Here is a 23184-nt window from a genome sequence, read left to right as displayed (position 1 = left end):
AGATGAGGAAGGAAGAAATTTAGGTTTGTTTTCAGCGCAAGATTTGATTCCGGATTAATTTATGTGAGATTTAGTTAAATGAAAGGAAGAGAGTATGGAATAGATGTTGGGAGTGTGTATTGAAGAAAATGTGAAAAGGGATGTTTAGAATCGCGTGTGAATAAATTATTGAGAATTATTTAAGAATGTTTGAGGAAATGGTGATCACCGAATGTTCGCGTAGGATTAAATAAAGATGTGTTTTCTTCAAAGGCATGGAGATTGACAATATTGTTCGCGTAGCAGTTAATGAGTAAGTATCAATGAATGAATGAAAACCAACGAGTCGGAATGTGTCTATCTGCCAATTGAAAGTGTAGTGTAAAAATCGTTCCAATGTATAGTTTGGAATGTGTGAAAATATTGGAGAAATGTGTAATTGAGCATATGTTAGCAAAGATTAATAATGGGCCCGCCTGGGAAGCAGTGTTACGATAGACGGGGATACCTTCGAGATGGTCGAGGAATTCGTCTACCTCGGATCCTAACTAACGGTTGATAACAATGTTAGTCGTGAAATACGAAGGCGCATCATCTGTGGAAGTCGGGCCTACCACCAAATGCCCTGATAAGCTGCTGTAATTCCCTAATCCCGAATTCAAAGCCCCACCCATCCACAAAAAAATGTTAATCTAACCTCGAGTCACCACAAATACGTTGGCTTCTATCCTTCTCTTACTAAATTAATAATAAGATGATATTGATTGTACATATCACAAAGAAAAGTGGCTTGGGCGACATGTTGGCATGGCATTCTAAACTTTACAGACTGTTCTCCACATAATCGATCATATCAACGATCAAAAACTAGGTACACGCAAGGATGTTATCGATCATTTAGTAATTTGCGTTCGATCATTTAGTAGTTTGTCAACAACTCATTCAAGAAGCTGAATTTCAAAATGTGTTGTATGGTGGACTTGTAGTGCGAAGGTTTTTCTACAACTCTGCCTAATGGTTCGTTGTTAGTACCGTACACTGTTGAGTGAGCTGTTGAATCTACTATCGTTTAAATTTCCCATAGTTATCAGCGTAGTAAATCACGTGCAGAGTCCTGTACGTAGGAGTAACGACATGTGTGCCCCATTTGACAGTTCTCCTGCTCGTTTGGAATGGAACACGATTTTGTATGGAGATAACAGATGAATCTTGTTTTAATTCTGACAGTGTCGACACTTTGTAATACACCCACTTTAACCACGTGCTGCTCCACATTCGCCCGGAAGTCCGCCACTGTGCGCCGTCGTCGGTTGTACAGCCGGGTGGGTTGGAGAAAATGCTTCCATACACAACGGTGGCACTGTAGCATGAATACATATCCTTTTGTGGCGCACGAAGGACGAGCAGTGCTGGAACGGGCGGCATCCCGTTCGGAGCGTTTATTTTCATTACAATTCAATACAAACGGAGAACAGAGGAGAACCTCGAGCAGCATGTATGAGGAGCAGCGCAGAATGGGGCGCTTTCGATGTTGTGCTGAGAATACGAAGGAGCTTCGTTTTCGCTTGGGTTGTGGGTGGCTGCTGGCTGGGTGGGAATTGTGCTGCCTTTTCAATAGAGCCCATTTGTGTGCTCGATTGAGGATGAGGAATAGAATAGAGCACGAGAGCGACGAGAACAAAATCAATATTTTTCCTTTATTCAACAGCTCAGTTGTTTTGTATCCTTCCAGACTATGGGGATCCTGTGGAATGGTGAGCTGTTGTGCGATGATGATAGTAACGATGACGTTGATGATGTCGCGTCGAATGGAATGAAATCCTGGGACGGAAATTTATCTTGTAACTTAATCGGTAGCAGATTTTCGGGGCTTTGATCTTTTGTTCAGACGGCTGCCAGACAATGGGGTGTTTATCGTAGCGAAAAATTGCCATCTGAGCGATGGATGGGTGGGATGGGAGGATTTTATCTTTGAACTTTATCTGTCTATGTTGTTACGAATATGACGACGGAGCCCGGGATATCATTTGCACGTAGTTAAAATTTAGTTGTTATTTTTGTGTTTTCAGGTTTCGTAAACATGGATTGGGTGCGAGACACACAAAGAAAGATTTTAGTTTTCTTAGCTACGAAGCTCTTTATTACAATAATACAAGGATATCCAGACATGAGTATAGATGGGCTAGGTTGGCTTTGGGCACGGTTGCGTAATTCTACTCTGTGCACTAGACTGGCCCAGATAACAAAAAGTTGTCGAATTCCACGGGGCACCCCGTGGAATTTCAGTCCACTCGCTTATTGCATAAGCTGGCGCATTTGATTTGAAGTTTGTATGGGGATGTCAGCTAAAATATATAGGAAAATACACCTCCGTCACTCGTTCGATCTGGAAATTGGTTCTGATTGCTCGATTGAGCTCAGAATTGCAAAAGGACCGTTGGTATGTTACAGAACAATTTCACAGAACATTTATATAGTTTTCGGCTGATTCAATTCGATCAATAAATCCAAAAGTACACAATCCAGCTCCTAATAAAACAGCCGAAAACTAAGTAAAAGTTCATTTAATCATCGTACAATCTTCTGTGAAATTGTTCTGGAACATACCAACGGCCCTTTTTGCAATTTTGAGCTCAATCGAGCAATCAGAACCAATTTGAACTTTTAGTGGAATGTCTTTACAGTGACACTGAAGACGGCCATACTGTTGAGGTCGAAATACGTCTCTGTCAATGGTACAATCAAGTGGTGGAATTAAATGGAATTGGAAAAACTCGTCTTATAACAAGGAAATGTTATCCCAAGTGTCGGATGTCTTGTCTCGCGTCGCGGTTCTTATAAGGGGCGATTTAAATAATACGTCCATAACTTTTTGAGGTTTCTAGACCCCCTCCCCCCTCTGTCACGTTTTTTTGTATACCTAGTACAAACCTGTGACATCATTTTTGAACGACCCCTAAGTGTCGTGTTGTTCTTACGTTATGCACCAACCACAAAAATAGTTGATTCAAAACATTGACGTATGAACAATTTAGGAAGTTTAGAGAGCGTGGTCCTGGTTGTCGTGGTCTGACTGCCGAGCGTGATCTTGATTGTCGTTCTTTTTCATGAAGTGATTGATGTGGTTTCGTTGATAGCGTCGTCTGTCGTTTCATCTATTCATTTATTTAGTTTACATCTAAACAGATAATACTGAATCAACAATTTGACGCCACAATACATGGTAATAGGCTGCATCTCTCCATCCTCGAATGCGCCCCACGCTCGCCAAGTCGTCTTGTATCTGGTATGCCCACCTCGCTCGCTGTGCTCGCCGCCGTCTCTTACCTGCCAGATCGAAAGCGAATATTATCTTTGCAGGGTTGCTGTCCAGCGTTCTTGCAACATGTCCTGCCCATCGTACCCTTCCGGCTTTAGCTACTTTCTGGGTACTGGGTTCGCCGTAGAGCTGAGCGAGCTCGTGGTTCATTCTTCACCGCCACACACCGTAACACTGCTTCCCAGGCGGGCCCTGTCGCGCTCGGTTCCACCCATTAGCATGTACTTTGTCTTCGATGCATTCACCACCAGTCCAACTTCACTTCACTTCACTGTTGCTTCACGTTTCAGGCGGGTGTACAGTTCTGCCACCTTTGCAAATGTTCGACCAACAATGTCCATATCATGAGCGAAACAAATAAATTGACTGGATCTGTTGAAAATCGTACCCCGGCTGTTACACCCGCTCTCCGCATAACACCTTCTAGCAATGTTGAACAACAACAACAGGCATGAACGTCCATCACCTTGTCTTAGTCCCCGGCGCAATTCGAACGAACTGAAGTGTTCGCCCGAAATCTTCATACAGTTTTGCACACCATCCACTGTTGCTTTGATCAGTCTGGTAAGCTTCCCAGGGAAGCTGTTCTCGTCCATAATTTTCCATAGCTCTACGCGGTCTATACTGTCGTATGCCACCTTGAAATCAACTAACAGATGGTGCGTTGGGACCTTTTTTTTTTTCCCTCGTTTGTCGGGTGAAGATCACTGCGTCCAGATTTTAGGACTATTGTGATATACCCTTTTGCTGTGAAATACGCAAGTTATCTCAGTAACATGTTTGTCACTGAGATACCTTGGTATCGACTGAACTCAAGACCATCTATTATTGATGAATAGAGATCCTGAGTTACAGTATGTGACTCCCCCATTCTGGCGAGACTAGCTTTATGAAGCCAACCACGTCCTTGGGGGATAAGATCCATATGTCAGCAGGCCCTAAAAGGGCTTGCTGGGAACTTTGAACCTACGTTGAGTGAGTGCACTGCAATAGCAGAGGATGTGTTCTGATGTTTCTCTCTCCTCGTCACAGAAGCGGCAATTTGAGGTTTGGATTGCTCCGATCTTTTGTAGATGGTATCTGCAGGGCAGTGTCCAGTTATTAGACCGGTGTAGATGTTGAGATCCCTTTTGTTGAGACCTAATAGTTGTTGGGTTTTCTTGTTAATCGTTACGAGCCTTTTGGATTGGCTCGTATGGGGAAGTGCATTCAGTTTGATGTGATTTGACTGACCATATATTTGTTCAGTTCCATTTTTACAGAGCAGTCTGAGATCCCTCAGGGCCAATGAACCTTTCATTAGATCCATTCCTGGTTAGCTCATCAGCAATCTCGTTTCCCTCTAGACCCGTATGTCCTGGGATCCAATATAGGTAGACTCGATTGCGTATGGATAAGTTTTTCAAAGCCAGAATGCATTCCCACACTAGCTTTGAGTTACAAGTGTAGTTATTAAGCGACTTAAGTGCCGCTTGGCTGTCAGACAAAATACATATTTTTGCAAATCTATACTTTCTCCTCAGGCATAATAACACGCATTCTAATATTGCATATATTTCTGCCTGAAATACTGTGGGCCACTGTCCTAAGTGAACAGAAATTTTTGTTGTAGGGCCATAGATTCCGGATCCTGTCAGATTATTCATTTTCGAACCATCTGTGAAGAAATTTATAGAGCCTGTTGGAACGCTGGGTCCACCTCCTTCCCACTCCTGGCGGGAAGGAATGAACACATCGTAAGGTAAGTCATAATTGACTACCGTTTCCATCCAGTCACTACAAATTCCTATTGCGGGATTTATGGCAAATTCATTTTATATGCTGAGGTGACCCGTAAGGTCTCCTGACAGCAGTGGTTTTGTTCTCTTTAACCTTAGAGCACTTTTTTCCGCTTCCAGCTTTATGAATTGATCTAACCGGGGCAGGTGAAGCATTGCGTCTAGGGCCAAAGTGGGTGTACTACGAACTGCACCAGTGATGGCTATGCAAGCGGTGCGTTGGATTTTGTTGAGCTTAGCCCTTGCAGCAGCCTCATTAGTTTTAGGCCACCAGACAAGGGAAGCGTAAGTTGTCCTGGGACGGACAATGGTTTTATATATCCACATGATCATACTTGGTTTTAGGCCCCATCTTTTTACCAAGGGTTTTGAACAAACCCAAAGTGTATTGAGACCTTTCTGCACAACTGATTGGAGATGAGAGTTCCAATTAAGCTTTGCGTCGAGTATGACACCTAGATATTTTACTTCACTTGAATAAACTAATTGTGTTTGATTCAAGAAAAGGGGTTTCAGTTGTACCTTTCTCCGTTTGGTGAAAGAGATAATGGAAGTTTTTGTAGGATTTATGCCTAGTTGATACTTTTGACACCAGGAAAAAGTGTGATTTAGGGCAGATTGCATTCTTTCCACGATAACACTTTCGAATTTGCCTCGTACAATAATGACAACGTCATCAGCATATCCAACCACTTCGAAGCCTCTTCTCTCTAAGCTGTCTAGAAGCTCATCCACCACCAGTGACCACAACAAAGGAGAAAGCACTCCGCCTTGCGGACACCCCTTGTTGCTTTAACAGTGATGTATGAACCGCTAAGCTCAGAGGAGATTTTCCGATTAGCTAGCATAGCATGTACCCAGGTAACAATGCATGGGTCGAATTTTCTCCTCAACATTGCTGACCCTATAGACGAATAAGAAGCGTTATCGAATGCGCCCTCAATATCAAGAAATGCTACAAGAGCAATTTCTTTTGCATTAAGTGTTTTTTCGATTTTTGAACTACCGTATGTAGTGCCGAGATCGTAGATTTTCCACTTTGATAAGCGAATTGTTTTTTGACAAAGGCATTGCTTTCATAAATTTGTGATTTATGTACTCGCATAGTACCTTTTCCATAATTTTGAGCATTACAGAGGATAAACTTATCGGCCTGAATGCTTTGGGGTTGGTTTTATCTCTCTTGCCTGCCTTCGGAATGAAGACAGCCCGGATTTGACGCCAATCGTTAGGTATGTGCCCCAAAATCAGACTCGCCTTAAAAATCTCAACCAAGGGTGGAACCAGTGTTTTCTCCTCTTTTGGATCAACGCTGGAAATATTCCATCCATGCCAGGAGACTTAAATGGCTCGAAAGATCTCACAGCCCTCTCAACCCTGGCCCGAGTGAAAGCTTCCTTTGCAACCTTTATTGCGTCTTTTTAGACCCAGAAACCCATGATTGGATCTCTTGTGGATCTGAGGCAGCAATTCCAGTGCCTTGGTCGCCGATGCTCGACTCAGGGATTGAATCAGGAAGTGGATCTTTAACAATTCGCTCAGTGTATCGCTAGGCTCTACAGTGAGCGAACCATCCGTCTTTCGGAGGCTACCCACACCATTGGAGTGGTCTTTTGAAAGAGTTTTTTGGAGTCTGGCCACTACGGGTGTATTCTCTATGCTTTCACACATTAAAATCCACGATTTCCGTTTGGCTGACCTTATTTCTTTATTGTAGTTCGTCAGGGTCTTTCTGTATAGGCTCCAATCGCCGGTTCGCTTAGCACGATTGAACTCCCTACGCGCAGTTTTCCTAAGCTTCTCAAGAGTTTTATTCCACCATGGAACGTCTCTACTCGAACTAGTTGATTTAGTTGGGCAGCTCTCTTGGTAGGCGTTAAGGATTTTGTTTTTAATGGATTTGGACGCATCTTCCAATTGTGTTATGGACTTGATGTGACTTTCTATGATGTACTCTTCGGATCGTAGGATAGCTGAGTAGGATTCCCAATCAGTTTTCTTAGGATCTTTAAACGTTTTTTCCATCGTTAGACCCCCTTCCCATTCGAAGATGATGTGTTTATGGTCTGACATTGATATTTCTTCAGAAACATGCCAGTTTTTTTATTTTATCAGAGATAGACCGACTACATAGAGTCAAGTCCAAAACTTCCTGACGAATGGAGTTTTCAAACGTGGGCTTGTCACCAACATTACAAATGTCAATATTCTTGGAAGAAAGAAACTGTAACAGGTACTCACCTCTGGTGTTTATATTGGTACTTCCCCATACGGTGTGATGTGCATTTGCGTCGCACCCTATGACGAAGGGGATGTTGTGTCGGTGGCTGTAGGCAACGAGCGCAGCTATTTCTGGAGGAGGGATTTCGTCCACGTCACCTGGGAAGTATGCCGAGACCACCAAGACCTCTCTACTCCCTCTGGCGGAAGGTACCTCCATCCTGACCGCTACGATGTCCCTTTTTATGAATTCTGAAATTGGAAAGTATTTACAGTTGTTATGTAATAAAATAGCCGCTCTAGGAGAAAGCTGGCTGTCATCATATACCAACTTACATGAGTGTTGTGGAATACCTTGTATTCTGGATTTATTGACCCATGGCTCTTGAATGAGGGCCACGGTTAAATTCTCTTTGGTGAACCTCCGACAGAGCACACCCGTGGCGCTCTCAGCATGGTGGAGGTTCACTTGCAGAACTTTAGTCGCCATTTCCGGGGTTCCTGCTTTTTCCGGACGACGACTGTCCGGCTTTGGATGTTGCGGATCATCAGGATGTCGTTTGGTATTACAGTCTGGGTTTCTCTCTCTTCCCTGTAGCAACCTGGCCCGCCAGTTTCGCCTCTGTGGTCAAACTGTCGCTTTTTGGGACCGTTGGGACCTGGTATTCACGGAATTTTTGAAGGATTTGCCATACAGTAGAGATCTAGTCCGTTGTCGAGCGGCCGTCATCGAAGCCGGCTTGATAACTTCCCACGAACTCATTCACTAATGGTGACAGACGACGGAAGATGATCTGGGATATCACTTTGTAGGCGGCATTAAGGATTGTGATCGCTCGCAAGTTCTCGCACTTCAACTTGTCGCCTTTCTTGTAGCTTTCAGTAGCTGTTCGGTTTCCCAGATTCTGACTATCAGTTTGTGCAGGCAAGTGGCCAGCTTTTCCGCGCCCATCTTGATGAGCTCAGCTCCGATACCATCCTTACCAGCTGCTTTATTGGTCTTTAGCTGTTGGATGGCATCCTTAACTTCCCTCAAGGTGGGGGCTGGTTGTCTTCCATCGTCCGCTGAACTGACGAAGTCATCTCCCCCGCTGCCTTGACTTTCACTGCCTGCACTCTCAGCGCCATTCAAATGTTCCTCGTAGTGCTGCTACCACCTTTCGATCACCACACGTTCGTCCGTCAAGATGCTCCCATCCTTATCCCGGCACATTTCGGCTCGTGGCACGAAGCCTTTGCGGGATGCGTTGAACTTCTGATAGAACTTGCGTGTTTCTTAAGAACGGTATAGCTGTTCCATCTCCTCGCACTCCGCTTCTTCCAGGCGGCGTTTCTTCTCCTGAAAAAGGCGGGTCTGCTGTCTCCGCTTCCGTCTATAACGTTCCACGTTCTGCTGGGTACCTTGCTGCAGCGCGACTGCCCGCGCTGGGTCCTTCTCCTCCAGAATCTGTCTGCACTCTTCGTCGAACCAATCGTTCCGTCGACTTCGACCCATATACCCGACGTTGTTCTCCGCTGCGTCGTTAATGGCTGCTTTGACTGTATTCCAGCAGTCCTCAAGAGGGGCCCCATCGAGCTCACCCTCTTCCGGCAACGCTGCCTCGAGATGCTGCGCGTATGCAGTGGCGACATCAGGTTGCTTCAGTCGCGCTAGGTCGTACCGCGGCGGTCGTCGGTACCGAACATTGTTGATGACGGATAGTTTTGGGCGCAGTCTAACCATCACCAGATAGTGGTCAGAGACAATGTTAGCGCCACGATATGTCCTGACGTCGATAATGTCGGAGAAGTGCGGTCCATCAATCAGAACGTGGTCGATTTGTGATTCAGCCTGCAGTGGTGATCTCCAGGTGTACCGATACGGGGGGTTGTGTTGGAAATAAGTGCTGCGAATGGCCATATTCTTGGAGGCGGCGAAATCAATTAGTCGTAGGCCATTTTCGTTCGTCAGCCGGTGAGCGCTGAACTTTCCAATAGTCGGTCTAAACTCCTCCTCTTGGCCAACCTGAGCGTTCAAATCTCCTATGATGATTTTGACGTCGTGGCTTGGGCAGCTGTCGTACTCACGTTCCAATTGCGCGTAGAATGCGTCCTTATCATCATCAGTGCTTCCGGAGTGTGGGCTATGGACGTTGATTATGTTGAAGTTGAAGAACCGGCCTTTGATCCTGAATATCCAAAACATTCTTTCATTGACCGGCCACCACCCGCCTTTGCATTTCGCCCATCACTATGAAAGCTGTTCCCAGCTCGTGTGTGTTGCCAAAGCTCTGGTAGATGGTATGATTACCTCTAAACGTTCGTACCATTGGTCCCTTCCAACAAACCTCCAGCGCTACGATGCCGAATCCACGGTCCTTGAGAACATTGGCGAGTATGCGTGTGCTCCCGATGAAGTTGAGAGATTTGCAGTTCCACGAACCGAGTTTCCAATCGCTAGTCCCTTTTCGTCGCAGTGGTCTTTGCCGATGGTTCCGGTCCGTACTCTCTTGTTGATTGTTCGTTGCTTATGTTTTTTTAAAGGCTGGCTTGCAGAGCCTGACACCAAACCCCCTAAATTTCCGGAGGACCATTCCTCCTTATTCCCGGTGGACCATGGTGCACAGTTTCAATCGCCATAGGACCTAGTTGGGTCAAGGAAATCCAACTCTGGAGTGAGTTGGCCAATGGCCGGAATCGCCATCGGACCTAGTTGGGTCAAGGAAATCCAACTCTGGAGTGACTCTACGCATGAAGGCATAGTCAAAATCAGCAGCTGTTAGTTATCGGGTGTTAGAACGTATAAATTTGTGTACAGAGAAATAAGTCCAATATTTTCTGATTTGATGCTGGAAGGATGTTATGAGCCTGGAAAACTCTACCCATGAAGGCATAGTCAAAATCAGCAGTTGTTAGTTATCGGGTGTTAGAACGTATAAATTTGTGTACAGAGAAGTTAGTCAAATATTTTCTGATTTGATGCTGGAAGGATGTTATGAGCCTGGAAAACTCTACCCATGAAGGCATAGTCAAAATCAGTAGTTGTTAGTTATCGAGTGTTAGAATGTGTAAATTTGGGTACAATTGAGATTTGTTTGTCTGCTTTGATGCTGGAATACTTCTATGAGCATGGAAAACAGGACCCATGAGGGAATAATCTAATTCAGCAGCTTAACTAATAGCTTGTTATCAAGAGTTGAAATGTTCAATTTTGTGTTCATAAAATTAGAGTAGAAAGTGTAAATTACAATTACAATAAGGTATTTGACTTTGAGAGTAGAGGAGAAGGTGAATGTAGAGAACATATGATAAGAATCGAAAAATATATTCGGCTATTTTCGGAAGTTAGTCTAAATGTGATGAATTTGGGACTTCTGTTTGAGCGTGTATGACTGAGCGTGGTGGAGAGGAATGAATCAGTTTTGAAACGATTTCGTTGACGCGAGGACGTGCGGTTTCATGAAGTCACGACAACTTGGTATATTGCGAACATCAGTTGAAAGTTTTTCAGTTTTTCTTTTCTTATTAACTGCCACTGTTGGGGATGTTGTCGCCTCGCCGCGTAGTATTTAGTAAAATTATTTAGATAAAACGCCAGGAGTTTCAAACATTACAAAATTTTATTTTATTGTGAAAGCTCTAGGAAAAGTTTCTTCAAAAACTTCCAATTCCAGGAATTCCTAATTCCTAATAATTGAAAAAGTATCGTTTCGACATTCATTTAAGATTTCCTTCGGAATTTCTTCCAATTCCAGAAATTATTACGGAAATGAATCTAAAAGTTTCCTTTTAAAAAAACTTCAGGAATTCTTCCGAAAATTTCTTTGTTTCGAAAATTTCCTTACGAAATTTCATACGATTCCTTCGGAATTTCCATTACCGATTTCTGTAGATAATCCTTTGCGAATTTTATTCGGAATGCTTTAAGGAATACATACGGAAATGTGTGCAGGAGTTCCTACGAACATTCCGTTGAGACTCCTTAAGGAATTCCTTCAGAAGTTTATTTAGCAATTCCTTCGGAAATTCCTTGAGAAATTCCGTTGAGAGTTTTTCCAAAAAATGCTTACAAAATCCTTCATTTTTTAAAAGCACCTTTAGAAAATTCCTTGAGCACTCCTTCGGAAATTCATCTTTTGAAATTTCTTTGGAGATTATTTCATGAATTCCTTAAATAAATTCTTCAAGATATTAAATAAGAAATTCCTTCGAATTTTCCCTGAGGTATTTCTTCATAATTACTTCAAGCAATTCCTTAAAAACATTCTCCGGGAATTCTTTTAGAACTTCCTGCAGGAATTCCTTCGAAAATGCCTTCATGAGTTCTTTCTGAAAATCTTTCAGTAATTCACTGATTTTTTTCAACAATTCTTTCTATAAGTTTTTTAGGGTTTATCATTAAAAAAAATTATAGCTAAGAAATAATTTTTAGATTATTTAATCAAGTGAATTTTTGGAGGAGTTTTTGAAGAAAATCATGGAGGGTTTTGTACAAGAATTTCCAAATTAACTTTTCAAGGCATTTCCAAAAAAGAACCTGAAAGGATTTTCGGAAATAATTCCTTAAAGAACTGTTAAAAGAGTTTTTGAAGGTATTTCTAGAAGACTTCCCAAAAATATTCCTAGAAGAATTTTCAGAGGGATCCATAAACAATTTTTTGAAGAATTTTTTGGAGGAGTTTCCAGAGGTATTTCTGGCATTTCTGAAGTAAAATCTAGATTTCTCCAGGAATTCCTTTGGACTTTTTTTTCAGTAATGTATTCGCAATTTTCTCCAGAAATTCCTTTTTTTTCGTTTCGTCCGGTAAGTCCCTCGGAAATTGCCTCAAGGAGCTCTAAAAAACTCCGGAAACGAATTCCAGAAATTATTTCGGAATTTTCTTCACGTATTGCTTCACAAATTTGTATACAAACCTTGGGAAATTCGTTAAGGTATTCTTGAAAAAGTACCTTCAGAAATTCTTCTGAGAACTCATTTGGAATTCTTTGCAAAGTTCTTGGGCGAATTTCTAGGAAATTCCTTAAGTATTTCTGAACAAGTTCCTGAAAGAATATCCTGAAGAAACTTCCGACAATCTTAGATTTCTCCAAGGCATGGGACATTCCGTCAAGAGTTCGTTCAGAAATCCCTCTAGGGATCGCATTTATTTTTAGGAAATAAATCCAGAAAAAAAATGTTGAAATTTCTCAAGATATTCCTCCAAAAATTCAAAAAAAGTTTTCTAGGAACTATTTCAAATCTTTCCTCAGGAATCCTTTAAGAACTTCTACCAGGATTTGTTTTAGGAAATTCCTTTGGACAAACTTCATGGATTCCTTACCAAATTCCATCTGCCATGCTTCACAAAATCCTCTCGAATATGCCTTCCGAAAATCCTTCACAAATTTCTTTTGAAATATCATCAGAAAATATTTAAGAAGATCCTTCGAAAAACCGTTTTAGAATTCCTTCAAAAATTAACTAAAAATTCCTTCTAAAATTCATTTGCGGATTCGTTCGCAAATTCCTTTAGGCTTTGAAAATTTACTTAGAAATTTCTTTCGGATTTTTTTTTAGAAATTACTTAAAGGGTTCCTTATCAAGCTTCTTGACAATTTTTCCTGGAATTCCCATAGGAATTCTTTCAGAACAACCTTAAGCAATTCCTTGGAAAATTCTCAGGATAATCTTCATAAAATTCATTCCATTTCCCTCAGGAATTCCTTTACAACATTCTCCGTTACTTTTGATTTTATTTCGTCCTCTAAAAAAATTGAATTTCTTTGATAATTGCATTTGAGATGCATTCGGAAATTCGGTTAGGATTTTTTTTTGAAATTTTCTGTCTTCCAGAAATTCCTTCAAAAAGTTTGCCGGAAACGCATTCACAAACTCTTTCGGGCCTTACATCAGGAATTCTCTCAGAAAGTCCTTTAGGAATCCTTTCGAAAATTCTTCACGTAATTCCTTCGGAAATACTTCTACGAATACCATCGGGAACTATTTCATTCCTTAATGAATTCCAGCAGGAATATTGTATGATTTTACTAAAGAGAACGTGAATGGATTTTCGGAAGAATACCTATATGAGTTTCCGCAGAAATTCTCATAGGATTTTACCAAGACGAGCTCGGTGATCTAGTGGCTATCGCTTCTGTCTTATAAGCAAGAGATCGTGGTTCAATTATAGGCTCATCCCATTCCTACTTTGTATTTCTCTCTCAGTTTTTTTTATTTCACGTTAATTCACGTTCTACCAAAACGATTCCTACCAAACGATTCCAAAACCTCCTGTGGCACCTATGAGTAGAGTTCTCTGCATCTTTCTTAAGTGTTCAACTAAACGATGGCTTCTGGGGCCCTCCTTAGCCTAGCGGTAACACGCTCGGCTATAAAGCAAGAACCTCGCAGTTAATAACTGTGGAAGCGCAAACACTAAGCAGCGAGGCGGCAATGTCACAGACAGAGGGGGATGTAATGCCAATAAGAAGAAGAAGTCCAAATAAGAATCCTTGCTCTTCCTCAGCATTCGCAAGGACGTGGCCAGAACAGACCTCACCTGTTGAAGAGTGCCTTGCTTCCATCCAAGAGATAGTGATTAATCTCTTACAAAAGACTATGTTTGCACCACCTACGAATTTGTGCGAATTGCTCAATCCCAACGCTAAATTCTTGAGGAATGAAATTTCCCAAGTAATTAGGAGTTTCAAAACAAAATCTCGTTTTCCTTCAGAAATTCTTTCAGAAACTCTGCCAAGAACTTTTTTGGCACATTACACTTTCAAAAATCCACGGTAAAATTGACTTTTTCAGCCATTGATTTTTTCATCCACGCCGGTTGACGCCGCCGCCGCCGCCGCTGCCGCCGATGAAAACCAACAGCGCGCCGCAATGACGCCGCCGCCGCCGGGGCACAAGTGACCACCACGCCGCCGCCGCCGATTATATGACCGGCGCACAGGTCTATTAGAAATGAGCCACGGGGTGTTTTAAAATATTTCATTGGCGATTTTTTGAAAAAAGTGATTTTTATTGTTTTCTTTTCCAATGTTCGGTATAAAAAGTCAATTGACAACTCAGCAAAGGATGAATCATAGTAATTAACCCTCAAAATTGTAAATATACACATATGTAACATTTGTATTTATAAAATCAATTTTTATACGGATCAAAAATGTTGAAAAATCATTTGTTTCTGTATTTTGAGCGTTTTAGAAGTATTTTTTCGGGATTTTTTTTTATTTTTGCACATCATATTTTACTTGAAAACCACAAAAGCTTCTCATAATTTCCATGTTCCATGTTCGATAATGGCTACTGGATGAACTAAAGTTTTATATAGAGCGAATGTCTTTTCTGTAAGTATGTTACGGAAGCTATGCTGCTGCTACACAGTGTCATATTTAATTCGTTCCATATCTGCGAGGGTTATTCATGATTTTATGGGCAGTAAACTGGTTAATGAAATAATTAATATTGAGCGTCTTAGGGGAAAATGTTACAAGGTTAAAATACTTCAAACTTCCATTTACTTCCGCTATATTCACTTATGTATCAACAGATACGTATTTCGTTTTCTACTTGAAAGCTTCTTCACACTGAAGAGTTAGTTAGAATACTAAGCCAAGTACTAAGCTATTTCGACAATCTAAAAGGTTGTCCATTTCCAAGAGAACATTGGTCTCCCAGGCGGAAGAGGAGGTGGACAAGTGCAAATTTTTTTTTATATCTTTATTAAGGATACTTTCAGCCCAAGGCTGGCTCGTCTCGTAGGAAAAAAATGTGCTAAATTTTTCAGAAGTTGCTGATTGTCAAATCTCTTCGAACTAAAATTGCAATAGTATCCAAACCTACCAATATTTATCAGAATAGATTCAGCATATGGAATAATTATAACACCATATTTTCGTAAAGTTCACCCATACCTGTTTAAAATCTTGGCCACGCCCCAGTGCGCGTGCTAGAGTGTGAAGGAATTCCTTCGAAAACTCCCACAGAAATTCCTCCACGAGGTCCCCAGGATTTTTAAAGAGTTTTCCGCAGGAATTTATTGGTAAATTCGACTGGTATTTCCTTCGGGAACAAGTTCAGAATTTCCTCAGGGAATTTTTCCAAGAAATCAACCGGTATTTTTTTCCCATGCACTCCTCTAGAAGTTCTAATTCCGAAATTCCCTCGGGTGCCTAGCCTGCCCTATGTCGATCGTACACTCCGTGTTGTCTGGAGCAAAACCGAATGTAATGTTGTTCTTCACTGCCCATGATCGCATATTTGTAACATTTGCATTTTGGTCGATTTTGAGATAAGCTCATGAAACATCTACAAATTGCTAGTTCTTCCAGATGACCAGGTGAAATTAAAAAGTTTGTTCCAAAAAACTCGAAAAAACTACCAAGTTGTTTTGTAACATTAAGCAAAGTGTACGCATAACCGTAACACTGGAAAATTGTATTGGCGGTACGCCATGTGCTGTGTACAAAAATATTCGAAATTAGTTTGCATTCAAGTACCATGTGATGGAAATGCTTCTACCGAAGATTAAAACTGGATAAAGTGTTTGCGCAATTTTTGGAAATTTTTAGAAAGTCATTGAGATTTGCATACTTATGCATATCACAAACTTCATCGTTCCATTTCTCCCATGCCTACTGTGCAGAATTCCCACTGGGCAGTCCGACAACGTAGCAGTCACTGGGCATCTCGCCCATCAGGACGGTCTAGCAAAAGATATTTTAGTTACTAGATAAAGATTGTCGCTGTCGTCGCTGTCCGGAACATCTTTTGCTGGCGAGGATAGGGGAGCTAAATGTCAAAGAAGGAAAATCCATACGATTTGACAGCTTGGTACCCAACATGTTCCAGACAGCAGAACAAAGGGAACCGAAGCGACAATCTTTATCTAGTAACTAAAATATCTTTTGGTCTAGCCCAAGATGAATACACCACTAGGTGTTCCAATCTGCCAAATTCACGATTCAGCTATCTTGGATTTTAGTATGGGAGATTGGGAGAGCCAGCCGGTTTGTTTATGTTTTGCACTGAAAATGAATTTTTCACCCCCGCCTTCTTCTCTTCCACAAACTTGGCAGATTGGGACACCTACGTGTATTCATCTTGGTCTAGCCGATAGGACAGTTCGTTGATGAATTGGCTTGTGTTGTGCTTGTGCTTGTCTATCGGCCTAACGTGAATTTTCATTATTCTAAAGTTCATAAAGGATATTTTATTCTATTACTAAAAATAAAATCGTATCGAAAATACGTGAATTTGAAACGCCTAATTTGGTTTATGTTTAACAAACATCAATAGGAGATTAGATTGTAAAACCAAAAGCTAATGGTAGTGCGGTTGAAAATTAAGGACAAAGCACAGACAAAAAGACGTAACACTAGACAAAATACCATCGACCATGACTATAACGATCAATTTGAATTTGATCGGTTGCGCGTTTCACAACTTCCTCCTTCGAGTTTGACATTTCACTCCTGCGCCTTCTGGTGACAATGTCATACGAAACAAAGTTTCGTGTAACATGCTCGCAAGATGGTGGTAGAAGAGTTGGCGATGGATTTTTCAAAAAAATGTTCAAGCTGTTACGTCTGTTTGTCTGTGGACAAAGCATCTAAATTAGCCTATGTACAACTATTTGATTAAAAAATGTACAGACTAGATTACCATCACGCGAACCCTACAAGTCTGTCGTAGCACGAGGACCTGTTTTAAAACAAACTATCAATTTTTTAGCTGCTACTAAGAGCCGCTCGAAAACGGTGGTGCATTTATTAAGGTAAATCCGAACATTCTAAAAAAATGATAACGGATCTAACCTCAAACATGATGGTAAAAGCTGGGAGCATTACGTTCACTCCCTGTGGTGTTTGTTCGGAGGCATCAGAAACCAACGAAGGCATGGTCGGATGCGACGCTTGCGAGCTATGGTTTCACTTCCGATGCGTTGCAGTTTCGGAAGAGCTCTTGGAAGATGTAGACAAGTGGTTCTGTCCTGGGAGGAGAAACAGATTCAAAAAATGTATGTGTCAAGCCGAGCCGAAATCTAGCTGTCATGAAATGTCAGTGCGAGCCGAGAACAAAACTCTCGACAAGAAAATTTTCTAAGGCAATATAACAACAATAACACACAAAACAAAATTTGGTCTTTTTAGGTGCGCCTACGTTGATTGTTTATTCTTGTAGAAAATTTTCTTGTTGCCTGACGACAGTATTTGTTTATTTGATGTGTAGTATCGAGAGCTCCCTCCCAGGTTCTGTCCATCTGAGTCCTGTCAGAAGGTGGCGGAAGAAACTCGTAAGAACGAATGCTAGCAAGAAAGCAGTGAAGTCCAAGGGAACGAAGTCACGGACACAAGACGAATCGGAATCCAGTGTTAAATCTGATCACCAATCCGCTCCATCGCTGGAGAAACAGTTGAGCGCTAAAGCGAGAACAGAAGGCCAAAGAACAAGAAATGGAAATCGAGAAAATCTTGAGAGAGAAGCGGATCGAAATGGATAGAATCTTGAAGGAGAAGCAATTGAAGATCAATAATGAGCTAAGGGAGAAGGAATTGCAGCTGGAAAAGGAAATGCTCGAGAAGGCACTTCACGAGGAGCAGGTCTATGCTGATCGTATGCAGCAGATGCGAGAATCGTATCAAAATGCGATCGAAAACATGAAAACGGAAAGTTGAAGTTGCGGGACGTTTTCCGGCTGCAGAAGAAGGATGTTCGTATAAACTACAGAAGGCGTTAAGTACGCCGTTGCGCAATCCATGCGTGTCGCTAAGAGCACTTTCGGAAAAACAGCGGAAACAACTCCAGGTATCGGAACTATCGTCAGACGAAGATCACGATTCCGTTGACGATAGCTGGGGCGTCGCATAACAGGTCCAACGAAAGCTCAATTGGCCGCACGCAATGGAATTTCCAGGAAACTTCCCATTTTCTCTGACAATCCCGAAGAGTGGCCTTTTTTCATCGGAAGCTACGAAGCCTCTAACGAAGCATGCGGTTGCAACGATGTAGAGAACTTAGTTCGCCTACAGGACAGTGTTCGTGGACAATTGTTGTTGCCAAAGTCCGTACCGAAGGTGATCAACAAACTCCGGCAGCTCTACGGTCGTTCGGAACAACTTTTGCATTTCCATCTGGGAAAAGTGAAACAATTGGACCCCCCGAAAGCAGATAGATTGGAAACGTTCATTCCTTTCGGAAATGTGGTGGAACAATTATGTGACCATTTGATAGCAGCTGAGTTGAAAGAGCATTTGATCAATCCGCTCCTCATCCAAGATTTGGTGGACAAGTTGCCGGCAGGTGATAAGCGAGAATGGGTTCGATACCGAAGTAAAAGGAAGACGGCAACATTAAGAACATTTTCCAATTTCATCTCCAAAATCGTAACCGAAGCATGCGCAGCAAATGTGAGCCTTGAGAACCGGCCTGGGACCAGGGAAAAATTACCTGTACACGCAAGTAAAGGAAAAGCCAAGGAAAAAGGAGCCGTTTACTCCCATAGTACGACCGTGAATCCGTCAAATGATGCCGCCATAGCCGAGAAGAAGCTAAAACCATGTAGAAGGATGGATCATCGACTCCGCTTTTGTCAGGACTTCAAAGTGATGAGTTTTGCTGAACGTGACAAGATCGTGGAGAGAGGCAAATTATGCAAAATATGTCTGAATGATCATGGTAACGCTTTATGCAAATTTAAGATTCGCTGCAACGTTGGTCAATGTCACGAACGACACCATCCACTACTTCATCCGAGTGGACACCATGTTGTCATGAACACACACATCCGTGCGTCTAGCGCTATTCAGTTTCGCATGATTCCGGTGAAATTGCATCAGGAAGAAAAAAACGTCACAACGCTAGCTTTCTTCGATGAAGGGTCGTCAATTACACTTGTTGAATGCTCGCTCGTCAACCGACGAGGAGCTGAAGGAGTGAAATGGTCGCTAACCATAAAATGGACTGCTGATATTAGTAGGGAAGAACATGATTCAAGGATGATGAATTTATGGATCTCTGCCGTGGGACAAAAAGAGAAACTCCTCCTTCAATCTGCTCAGACGGTTCATAAGTTGCTACTTCCGAAACAGTCGCTAAATTCGGTTGAAATCTCCGCTAAGTATAGCCATCTGCGGAATCTACCATTAGCGTCGTATTCGGACCAACAGCCTGGTCTGCTCATTGGCCTAAATAATCTTCACACTATTGCGCCAAACGAAGCTAAAATACGGAGAGTCGGAGAGCCGATAGCCGTACGATCAAAACTCGGCTGGTCGGTGTATGGTCCTACTTCAGGGCAAACAGATAGCACAATATCCGTCAACCATCATCACGGAATCAGTAATGACGACCTCTACAATTTGCTGAAGAAGCATTACTCTTTGGAGGAATCGGCAGTCGAAATATCGCAAGAAACAAAAGATGAGAAAAGGGCGCGTGGAATTCTGGAACGAACAACCGTTCGTATCGGTGACCGCTTCGAAACGGGGTTGCTGTGGAAATCGGAGGATCGTATGTTTCCCGACCGGCTGGCGATGGCGCGTGGGAGACTCAAACAGTTGGAACAACGTCTCGAAAAGTCTCCAGAAATGTACGACAAGATCAGGAAACAGGTCGAAGGGTATGCCCATCTAGCAACATCGAAGGAGCTAGCGGAAACCGATTCGCACTTGCCACTGCGCACTTGCACACTTGTGGTACTTGCCACTGAATTACGTACAAAACCCGAAAAAGCCAAACAAAATTCGTCTGGTTTGGGACGCTGCAGCAACAGTCAGCGGCGTTTCTCTCAACAGTCAATTATTAAAGGGACCCGACATGCTCACGCCTCTAACAGCGGTTCTCAGCCTTTTCAGTGAGCCTTTGGTGGAGATATTCGTCAAATGTACCACCAACTACGAATTCGGGATGCCGACAAGCAAGCGCAGTGTTTCTTGTTCAGGAAAAATCCGGAGGACGCTGAACCAAGTGTGTACGTCATGGACGTAGCTACCTTTGGCGAGTCCTCGGGATTATCTGGAGTCCAAGTCAAGACACTTTCTCATTCGCCACTGACCACCGTTCTGAGCTAGAGCCGTACCTCAAAGGTATTCAACGACCCACAAAGCGATTGGTATTAAGTTGCGTCATGGGATTTTTCGATCCACTTGGACTTCTGGCGCCGTTCACGATCCATGGAAAGATGCTGGTCCAAGACTTGTGGCGAACGGGATGCGGATGGGACGAAGAAATAGACGACAGTGTGATGCAGAAATGGAACCGTTGGGTAGGCCTGTTTCCGCAAGTAGCCGCTATCCGAATTCCCCGCTGCTACATCGGCGATTGCTACTCATCAGGAGTTGATTCACTTCAGCTGCACATCTTCATGGACGCAAGTGAGCACGCATATGGTTGTGTTGCCTACTTCAGGGCGGTCGCAAATGGTCAAGCCAAGATTACTCTGATAACCTCTTATTCGAAGGTAGCGCCTTTGAAACGACAATCGATTCCGTGCATGGAACTGATGGCGGCAGTTCTGGGATCACGACTGTTGCGCACGGTACAATCACATCACTCCCTCCCGATACCCAAATACTTTCTATGGTCGGATTCTCAAACGGCTCTCAGCTGGATTCGTTCATACCAGTTGAAATACAAGCAGTTCGTGGCCTTTCGCATCGGGGAAATCCAGGAGAACACCAATATCTCCGACTGGCGCTGGGTCCCGTCAAAAATGAACATCGCTGACGTTCTTACAAAATGGGGGCAAGGGCCTCCACTGCAATCCAACAGCCCATATTTTCTGTTGCAGTCCGAAGATGAGTGGCCACTAGGACAGTGTCCGGCAGTTGATATAAGTGAAGAAATGAGGGCTCAGGTCTTACATCACGACGTCTCTAACATCGGATCAATCATCAATGCTAATTCAACGAATCGTTTTGTTCGTCTTCTCCGAAGTACAGCCAACGTAGTTCGGTTTATTGCAAACTGTCGTCGAAAACTAGCAGGAAATCCGATTGTTGTTTCCAAAGCTACTCCGGGTCAAGAATGCTTGTTAAAAACGAAACCAAAATCTATTCAACAACCTCTTCAGCAAAACGAGTTACACGCTGCGGAGTTGATATTGTGGAAACAGGTTCAACGTGATGGATTTACGGAAGAGATAAGGACCTTACAAAGAAATCAAATATGTGAAGGTTCTCCGGGTCGAATAACAAAATCGAGCTTGATTTACAAAATGAATCCTGTTCTGGACACCGAAGGCATTCTACGGGTCGGAGGCAGACTACAGCAGGCTGAATTCGTTTCATTTGATATGAAACACCCAGTTATTCTTCCGAAAGACCATGCAATAACCAACATGCTAATCCTGCAGTACCACAAAAAATTTGGTCATGCGAATCGAGAGACCGTGTGCAATGAACTGCGTCAGCGGTTCTACATCCCGAAAGTTCGACAAGCGATTCGACAGGCTGTAAAAAAATGCATGTGGTGTCGTGTCAACAGATGTAAGCCACTAACTCCCATGATGGCGCCACTGCCAGTGCAACGAGTATCTTCACAACTTCGTCCGTTTAGCTCTGTGGGTGTAGATTATTTAGAACCCATCGAAGTGACTGTGGGCCGCCGAAGGGAAAAAAGATGGGTGGCTCTATTCACTTGTCTAGCGGTGCGTGCTGTACATTTAGAAGTAGTTCACAATATAAATACTCAAGCGTGCTTAATGGCGGTTCGGAGATTCGTCTGTAAAAGAGGTGCGCCAAACGAATTTTTCTCTGACAATGGCACCAATTTTAAAGCAGCCAGTAACGAATTGGCAAAGATGAAGCAGATCGACCAAAATTGTGCAGAAGGCTTCACGAGCTCCACATTGAAATGGAATTTCATTCCTCCTAGTACGCCGCACATGGGCGGTGTCTGGGAGTGAATGGTGCGATCGGTAAAGGAGGCATTGAAGGTACTGAACGATGGTCAGAAACTCACTGACGAAATATTGCTAACGTCTTTAGCCGAAGCAGAGTATTGAACGCGTCATACTCGTCCCCTGGTCTACTTACTACAAGATGCAGAAGAGATCGAAGCCATAACACCAAACCATTTTCTTCGTGGTGCTACTAAGAATGCGGATTTGCCGGTAGATGGTTCAGCAGATTTCGCAGAAGCCTTGCGGAACACTTACAAACGGTCACTTGCCGACCATCAACAGTCGTTCCAAATGGGTCGACGATCGGAGCCAGATACAGGTAGGAGACTTAGTGTTCGTCGTTAACGATGGACAACGGAAGAACTGGATTCGAGGAATCATCGAGGAGTTGTTCAAAGGGAAAGACGGTAGAATTCGACAGGTGAGTGTCCGAACATCTCGAGGTGTTAATAGGAAAGCTTTGCCAACCTGGCGGTTATTGAAATTCCTGGTAAATCCGGCGACACCGGCGTGGAACCGGCACCGGAGTTACGGGCTGGGGTGTGCAGAATTCCCACTGGGCAGTCCGACAACGTAGCAGTCACTGGGCATCTCGCCCATCAGGACGGTTTAGCCGAAGGACAGATCGTTGATGAATTGGCTTGTGTGAATAGCGAAATTAGAAATGAAAACAAACTGGTTAAAGTTTCTATCGGCCTAACGTAAAATTTCATTATTCTAAAGTCCATAGGGAATATTTTATTCTATACTAAAAACTAGTTGACCCGGCAGACGTTGTTCTACATAGTAGGCGAAAAAGGGCGCTGCGAAATTTCCATAAGAATATAAATTTTAGTATTTCACTATTTACTGGACTTTAGTAATGATTTTCACATGAGGAGTTATCATATAAACCCGTCGGAAACGATAACGAAAATATCTGCCGAAGGAATGAAGAAAATCCATCCAGCCGTTTTCGAGTTATGCGGATACGAACACAGACCATTTCATTTTTATTATATACTAGTCGGCCCGG

The 23184-nt window shown here is 42.8% G+C and overlaps 2 protein-coding genes across 2 annotated transcripts; both read left to right on the top strand.

Moving 5' to 3' along the window:
* The first annotated feature begins 17721 nt into the window (after positions 1-17721).
* Positions 17722-20124, top strand: LOC134210523 (uncharacterized). The gene is made up of 2 exons (XM_062686561.1): positions 17722-17938; positions 18215-20124. The coding sequence occupies exons 1-2, from the start codon at positions 17722-17724 to the stop codon at positions 20122-20124; spliced, it is 2127 nt and encodes a 708-aa protein (XP_062542545.1).
* Positions 20125-20393: 269 nt separating this feature from the next.
* Positions 20394-22172, top strand: LOC134210522 (uncharacterized). The gene has a single exon (XM_062686559.1). The coding sequence runs from the start codon at positions 20394-20396 to the stop codon at positions 22170-22172; it is 1779 nt and encodes a 592-aa protein (XP_062542543.1).
* Positions 22173-23184: the final 1012 nt, after the last annotated feature.

This window comes from Armigeres subalbatus, chromosome 2 (genome assembly GCF_024139115.2).
Source record: "Armigeres subalbatus isolate Guangzhou_Male chromosome 2, GZ_Asu_2, whole genome shotgun sequence".
Taxonomy (NCBI): domain Eukaryota; kingdom Metazoa; phylum Arthropoda; class Insecta; order Diptera; family Culicidae; genus Armigeres; species Armigeres subalbatus.
The sequence above is the reverse complement of the archived record's forward strand: the minus strand, read 5'-3'. Positions and strand labels throughout refer to the sequence as shown.

Excerpts from the sequence above, each read along its gene's own strand:
- LOC134210523 (XM_062686561.1), top strand. The coding sequence starts at position 17,722 with ATGGAAATCGAGAAAATCTTGAGAGAGAAGCGGATCGAAATGGATAGA. Across the intron at positions 17,939-18,214 it reads CGAAAACATGAAAACGGAAA|AGTGGCCTTTTTTCATCGGA; the intron begins GTTGAAGTTGCG and ends ACAATCCCGAAG.
- LOC134210522 (XM_062686559.1), top strand. The coding sequence starts at position 20,394 with ATGGGATTTTTCGATCCACTTGGACTTCTGGCGCCGTTCACGATCCAT.